An 8,171-nucleotide genomic window follows, 5' to 3' on the forward strand; every position below is an offset into this window, starting at 1 on the left:
TCGAAAAATTATTTATGATACATTATGAGAAACTTTGTGGCATCATGAGTAAACGGGTATGTTGATAAATGTTTGTTGTTGAGGTGAAGTTGAGTTTGTATCAAAGCGTATTAAAGACGCTTATTAAAGATTATATTGATACGCTTTGGTTTGTATGCTCTTGTGGTGAAAGTATTGAGGTGTTAGTAGTGCGTGCGCTAGTCCCTAGTGACATATTATTTCATAAATTGTGACTCTCTCACTAGTCTCGTCAAGTGCTGTGGCGATAATGGCATCATCTAGTGTAAGTGATTCCTTATAGTTGAACAAATAATAATGTTTGTATTGTTTTAAACCAGTGATTCCCAAATGGTGTGCCTCTAGATCAGGTATCTTCAACCCGTTCCCTCGCGAGCGCCACGGTGCTCACTTAAGCACCCAGAGTCCTCAATGCTCGTGTCCGATTTAGTGCTCGCGAGCACTTGATCAACGTCTCAAGTAAACACCTTAATGCAAATTGCAATGAAGGATTGAGATCTCATGCATTCGTATGTTGATCTTGCTATAAGGGTGCTCTTCTTTTTATGATGGGTACAGGCAGTGCTCACGACTAGAAAAAGGTTGAAGACCTCTGCTCTAGATCTTGCGCCAAATTTGGCCAAAAATTTCTTGCCTCTTGGCGATCTTTTTTGGCAAGCTAGTACATGGCGCAGGAGAATTCTGGAACCCATGAAGAAAGTATTGGCCACAGAATTCACCGACGCATTACAATTGGAATTTTGCATTCCTACTAAGGCACCCCAATTTTTTGGCGTGATCGCTGTTTGAAACCATGCTAGCGGCACATTTACAGGCAAGAAACTATAATTTCTTCTACAGATCACGCCAAATGCTGGCAAAAACTGAAGTCTGACTGAAGAATGCTCATCCATAAAAAATGGTGATGGACACGGTAACGAGACCTAGGATGCTGGTGATAATAACAACGCTGGTGGCAATAAAAAAGAAAATGGTGCTAAAACAGATAAGGATAGTATGTTGATTTTTGAAAAACGTTATTGTCTCCAAAAAGGCAACATTATTAGTTGCCGGAAAAAATATATTGCCAAATTTGGTGCTTTCCAGGAATCTTAGCCATCAGTAGTATGCCCCCCCCTCAAACATCGTGAAGGGGGGGGGGGGGTAGGGATATAGAAATTACTAAACAGAGTGCATCCAGAACAACGAGTCATGCCAATTTCAGGTACCATCAAAAGGATCTGATTGGGATGGCGCGAACGTAAAAGGTTTGGGAATCTATGGTGTATAGCAGAGGTCTTCAGTTTTTTTCCCAGCCCAAGCACTGCTTGTACTTATCATTGAAAGAAGAGCACCCTTATGGAAAGTTTGGCACACAAATGTTTGAAATCAAGATGATTTCAATCCTTGAATACAATTTGTAAAAGGCATTTAATTGGATCACTGATAAAGTGCTCGCGAGCATAAAATTAGGCGCGAGCACTCTGCATACTTCAGGGAGCACCATGGTTAAAGATGCCTGCCTGGTGTTAATTGAAGAATTTGTTGATTGCCATTCAATGATCAAAGGTGTATTTACAATGGGAGGGGGCTGGCTGATATGAATGAACGCTAGAACTCTGCCATCAGACTTATCCCATTGATATCTTCTAGCCCAGCTTTGTGACAGAGTTTGGAACAAAGTGTGTGTCTAGTATTGTGTGAAGAATTTTCAGTTCTACCACCTATATTTAAAATTGCAAGTGAAGTGTAATGGCTGAATATTTGTACTGTTGTGGGCCTGTTGCTCTCTGTGGCGTGACCTTTTTCTAGGGAGATTAGCTCGCATTCATGCCTCGAGTGCAGAACCACAGAAAACCAATTTCAGCCATTCACCACTTTGGTGCCAGTGTTGTTCGAACCCCAGGAGATAAGACTTTAGCTTAGGGCAGCAAATTTTGAAGACTTCTTTAGACTATGATTTCTGATTTAGCAATCTCCTATAGAAATTGTTTTGGCACAAATACCGATCTTCTAGTCAACTTGGCGCAAATAAACTGTATTTTGTTTTCACTTGACATATATAGTTGTAAGGATGCATATATTTTAATTGTATTTCATTAACCAAAATAATATTCTTTTTCCACCCTAACAGAAACCCGAAGATTTCAGAAGAAAATGGGATAGGGATGAATTCGAAGCTCTTGCAATGGAGCGCTTGAAAGACGATGACGACGACGATGAAGACGAATGGAAGTCGAAAGACAAAGGCCCTCCTGTTCGAAGAGAGTTGCTGAAGCCTCGTGACTATAGGGTTAGTATGATTATGAAGCATTTAAACTTATTATCCAGCTCTATATTTGAATTTAAACAATTGCAATTGATTTAAATCATACATGCTCAGCCGATGACCCTCAGAGTCCTGTGACCTGATGTAGCCGGTGACCTCAAACTTGATTTTGTGAAAATGCACTAAGCAGCACATTTCCAGATCGCTAAAGTGAGCTGTGGCGCATTTACAGGTCACTTAAATAGCCTGTGATGCAGTTCTGTATCACTTGAGTGGTAAGTAGCACATTCCCAGATCATTCAAGTGACCCCCCCCACTATTAAGCAGTTCCACATCACTTGAGTGATCTGTGGCACATATGCACAGATCGTTATTGGGTACAGACTCATGCCACAGTTCCAGTGCACTTAAATGACTGCAGCATATTTACAGAGTGCTTGAGAAATCCATAGCACAGTTCCAGAGCACTCAGGCAGTCTGGGGCACATTTACAGGTCACTTAAATGAGATATGGCACTGCTCCAGATCATTTAATTAAGCAGTTTGTGACACGTTTTTAAATCAATAAAGTGGCCCACACTCTTCTAAAGGTTGAACACATAGATCTCCTTCTTTGGATTAGTTTTCGATTTTCAAATCAATACATTTTTGTACCGACTGAAAATGTTTTCAGAAAAATTAGCGAGAGAACTAAATTATTTTAAATCTTAAGTTACAGTACTTTAACGTGTATAGGATTCTCCCTCCTATTTTTTTTGGGACATAATTTTTGATAAACAGGGTTCCCTTTACACGTTAAAGTATGGTAATTATTTGTAAATTCTCTTACAAAATTAAAATTCCTATAAGAATTCATTCAACGTTTGGATTCTTATGTATCTCTGAGCAGGGCCGTCTCAAGAGTATCATGGGCCCCCAGGCCAAGTGATTTTCCTGAAATCAACAACAAACTTGAACAAAATTTCAACCGTTTCTCATTTCTGTGAGACCCCTCTTTCCTTGAGGTCCCCGGGTAGGCCCATGTGTTAAGACGACACCTTCTGTGAGGCATCGTACATTTGCAGGTTCAAATTTCACTGTTTTGAGGGAAAAAATTATTGTATAAATCACAGCAGCGAATATATAATCCACAATTTTTTTTTCTTTCAATTTCAGGTGGATTTAGAATCGAAGTTGGGAAAAACTCAGGTCATCACTAAAACAACGCCCGCAGCACAATCAGGAGGGTAAGCGAACAAATCTAGCTCTCAGTAATAGTTTTTCCCCCACAATACACATATGAATATTCAAAAGAAAAAATTTCATGTTATTTTTTTGGGATGGAAAAGCAATTGTTATTAAGATATGTTCTTCCCTAGATGAAAACAGTTTCATTGAATTTTTTTGCCCCGAATTTCAACACCAATGAAATTACATGATATTGTCTATTGATTATCCTATGGCTAGTTTTGTAGCGAACATTTGTTCTTTGCCAAGAATGTTTTCAACACAAATATTCCATCTCAAGTGAATTTTATGCTTTTTCATGCCTGGATACAACTTCATCTTGCTCCAAAAAGTATCTTTTGCTTACTAAATATTACTCCACTATTTCTTGACTACACATATTTTCAAAAAGGGGAATGTTGTGCATTGTTCGGCAACAAGCCCTCAGCTGACTGGAAAGAGTTCCGCAGGAAAAATTACCATAAAACTGTTTCCTGCACTTATGTTGCAGATTTCGACATATTATGCACAAATATTAACAAAGTACAGTTTTTTCCTTTATTAAACATTTGAATTTTATTTGATGTAATGGATTTTTTTCTTCTAGATACTATTGTAATGTCTGTGATTGTGTTGTTAAAGATTCCATAAATTTCCTTGACCACATTAATGGAAAGAAACGTGAGTATATATACAGTAGACTCTCGACTATCTGGCCTAGTTTAAAAAATAGTGATACATTAATAAATTACAATATTACCTTTTCATACTTGCTTAATAATTTATCAATGGACAGTAAAATAACTTTTACAAGAACTTATGTTTTAAGTTTGTTTTGTTCATTTTGAAAGTGTGTGTATTTCTACTGTACAGCAGTGTTTCCCAACCTTTTTGATGTAGTGGACCCCTTTTAGTGGTCAAGGCACCATGGAATGGACTCTCTGTAGCAAAGGTCAGTTTCCACGCTGCCTCCCCACAAAATTCAAAATGTGGTGTTTTTTATAACTTGTGTATAATAAAAAATTTCACATTAAATGTGCCCATGCAATAACAGCAAATGAAAATGATTTCACTGACTCCTTGCAAAGTACTCATGGACCCACTGGGTTCTGTTGAAAAACACTGCTGTGTAGTGTATGATTTTGTTTCACGCAATTAAGTTAGACGTGAAGCTTATCTTGAAATATGTGCAATAGTTTTATTATTGGATTTCCTTTTTTCTGTAGTAAATTTTAAAAACTGTACAGTTCAGAAGTATGTGACAAATAGGGTTACCAAGTCTTCCTTTTTGACGTCATTTCAAGCATCAAACTACATTTTACTAGATTCACTCTTTTATACCCCTTTTAGGTTTCCAGAATTACTTTGAATTTTTTTTTCTGACGAATTATTTTTTCACTCTGAAACATACAGTATATTGCCCCCCCCCCCCATTTTTACACGCTTTGACCAAGTACCATGAAAATTCCCAGAATACAAGAACCAAAGTTACCCACAAGCAGGTTAAATGCTATTTTTATCACGGCTCATATTGCTCCAAGATGACATAAAAAGACAGTCCGAAAAACCGCTCTGGAAACGAAGAAAATAGGGTGCACAAACAACACTCAATGCTGATTCCTATGGCGAATTGCCCCTGGCAAAAAAAAAAACTACCACAATGCTAACAAAATAAATAAAAACACTTCTCAGCGTAGAGAAAGAAAACCCCTCGCCTCGCTCCAGGTGGAATAATAAAACTGACCAAAGAGATTGTGTGAACAATTCATTAAAAGCAAGGGTTATTTGTTCTTTTTCTTTTTAAAGGTTCTGTGCTAATTGGGAAAAATTATAGTGAAAGATGGTTTTGTTAATATATATAGTGTTGCTACTGTTGTGGAAATTGGAAAAAGTGACCTTACGAATTGTGCATGTGCAAGCATTCTACTTTGTTTGCAAATCCAGTGTAACCCTAGTGACAAATACTTATTAAGTACTCACTTGTGCTTAAAGGTCAGAAAATATGAATAAGAGCAGGTTTTGATATAAAAAGGATCTTTCTGACGGTATTGGAGGAGGTAAAAAGTGAATACTTATAGAACTCTGGCCTATCCGGCTCGTCCTTTTGCCACATTAGGCTGGAAAATTTGTCCTAAAAATGATATTACACTGCATGTCCACTTTTTATTATGACCACTTCACAGAAATGAACTATGTCTTTACACTGTTGCCACTAGAGGGCTAGGTTACTATAAAAAAGGAAAGCTTAGTTCCTGAGACAGTAAGATAGGTGAATTGTTGTTTGCGAAAATACAGAGAAAAAACATGATTTAACAGACAATGTGGGATGATTGTAAGAGCTCGGAGTGACACTGCCGCATTTGTGAAATGTTCAAGAGCATCTGTAAAAAGATTTTAGAGACTGGACTGTCAGGCAAAAAACTGGGTCTCAATGTGAAACTTGTGGTTGTCTCCAACCGGTGAATGTTGTGGTGGAACAAACTTGGAGTCTCCAAACTTGTGAAAGACAACAGAGCAGTAACAGTGCAGCAGATCTTAATCAAGGATCCTCTCAAAGGATCTCTGAATACACTGATCACTGTACAATGTATCATATAGGATATGGAAGCTGATCGTCTGTTCGAACACTACTATTCGCAGCTAATAAAAAAACATCTCAAATTCACTCAGGAGCGCAGGGATTAGGTGATCCAATGAATCATGTTTTCAGTTATATACATCATGCAGATGGGTGAGTGAGAACAGCACAAAAGCCAAGTGCACTGCTACAACCTTTTAGGTTCTGCTGGAGGCAATATGATGGCTGGGGGAATTTTCCTGGCATGCTTTGTGAACTTAAATTTGTGTTGAACATCTGAATAAGACATATCAATGGTTGCTGACCAAGTACATCCTGTTATGTTCATGGTTTTTTATAATGGTGATGGCTACTTTCAACGTGAAAATGCATCCTGCATAGTGCTGGTATTGCACAGGATTGGTTTGAGGAACATGAAGGAGAGTTTACTTTTCTTAGGTGCCCACATATCAATCTCATTGAGCATTTGTGGGATAAGGTTGAAAGAGCCATCAGACATCTACATCCACAACCGTCCGATCTCACATTATTGGAAAGTGCTATTCAAGCATGGTTTGAGATTTCACAAAAGATTTATCAACATCTTGTAGAGTACATACCTAGAGAGAGATATACATACATAAGAATCAATGCTGCATTAAAAAAAGTGGCCCAATGAAATATCAATGAGATGGTCATAATAAAGTACACCCCTCCGTGTATAATTTCTCTTTTAATATGACTTTTTTTTGCACTGTTGGGTAATAAATTGCAGAAAATCCCTGCTTTTTATATATATCTGCATTATAATTGCTTTTTGGATGGTTTTGTTTTAATATTAGCAAATTAACAAGACCTCAGTTGGGAAATCAATTGTTGGGTTGATAGCAGTTGATTCTTGGAATCATTCATGAAGCCAAGAAACACAATCCACTAGCTCCTGAGGTTCTGCACATCTGATATACGGCCTATATCAGACTACCTTCTTTACTGCACACTAACTCCGGTCATATATCGCCATACGACAATTTCCAACCAGTGGAGTTAGGTGGGAAATGAAGGCTCCATCCATCGGTGGTCACTCGGTAAGTAAAGAACTTGCTTCTGATGTTCTATGCCCGGATTTGAACTCATGGATCTTGATGGTAACCTTCATAGTGGAGGACGAGCATCCTACTACTACGCCACTTGAGCATATATCTGGGTCATCGACAGCATAAAGAATTTTCTAAGTACTCCCAAGTCTGACAGGTAACTTAATTGATATGCCTCGTAGACTAAATGAACACAAGTCAGAATCAGACGAATCTTCTGAAAGTTACTATCCCAGAGTGGTGCAGATCCCATGTAATTGTTATAGTTTTTTTTTAAACATCTAGATGATGGATTTCCTATCAGTTTTTTCTATCAGTTTTAAAGTTCTTGCGCACTTGGGTTCTGCAGAAATTTATGCCACAATTTCAAACATGTGTGCGCCAACATTTTTTTATTTTGCTGTAATAGCTGTGTTCTTTTGTCGCTGTAGATCAGAGGAATCTTGGCATGTCGATGAGAGTTGAAAGATCTTCATTAGATCAAGTGAAACGACGTTTTGAGCAAAACAAAAAGAAAAGGGAAGAGAAACAGAAAGAATATGATTTTGAACAAAGATTGCAGGAATTGAAAGACGAGGCAAGTACATGATCCATCTTGATCACAGTAATTACAAAAAAAAAAAAATTTTTTTTACTAAAATCTATATCTATAATTTGACAATTAATATGTGGATCAATGACTTTATTTTAGGTTAGACTGTATTTATACTGCTAAGGAAAATAAGTAAACAGAATTTGATATTTTCATATCACAGGAAGAAAAGTTGAAAGAGTACAGAAGGGAAAAGCGCAAAGAACGGAAGAGGAAAGCACAGGAGTCTCTGGAAACAGGTGACTTAGATCCCGAAATGGCAGCTATTATGGGCTTTACTGGTTTTGGTGCATCAAAAAAATGATTGGAATGCAATTTTAGAGATCGAGAAAGAAAATATTCAGTAAGGGACTTTATTGTATGTATATACATGCATCTCTCTGTGATGGGAAAGGAACATTACCACAATCATTGTATATTACCAAAAATAATAATAAACGAACTGTCCCATTTTTA

At 37.5% G+C, this 8,171-nt stretch overlaps 1 protein-coding gene across 1 annotated transcript; it reads left to right on the forward strand.

The window, feature by feature from the left end:
• Positions 1-50: 50 nt before the first annotated feature.
• Positions 51-8,171, forward strand: LOC149064989 (zinc finger matrin-type protein 2). The gene is made up of 6 exons (XM_089255143.1): positions 51-283; positions 2,132-2,290; positions 3,422-3,492; positions 4,080-4,153; positions 7,555-7,704; positions 7,883-8,171. Exons 1-6 carry the CDS (start codon positions 269-271, stop codon positions 8,017-8,019), a joined length of 606 nt encoding a protein of 201 aa, XP_089111269.1. The 5' UTR covers positions 51-268; the 3' UTR covers positions 8,020-8,171.

This window comes from Pholcus phalangioides, unplaced genomic scaffold, assembly GCF_987345545.1.
Source record: "Pholcus phalangioides strain wild (caught in Gottingen) unplaced genomic scaffold, Ppha-v1.0 ptg000042l_1, whole genome shotgun sequence".
NCBI lineage: Eukaryota > Metazoa > Arthropoda > Arachnida > Araneae > Pholcidae > Pholcus > Pholcus phalangioides.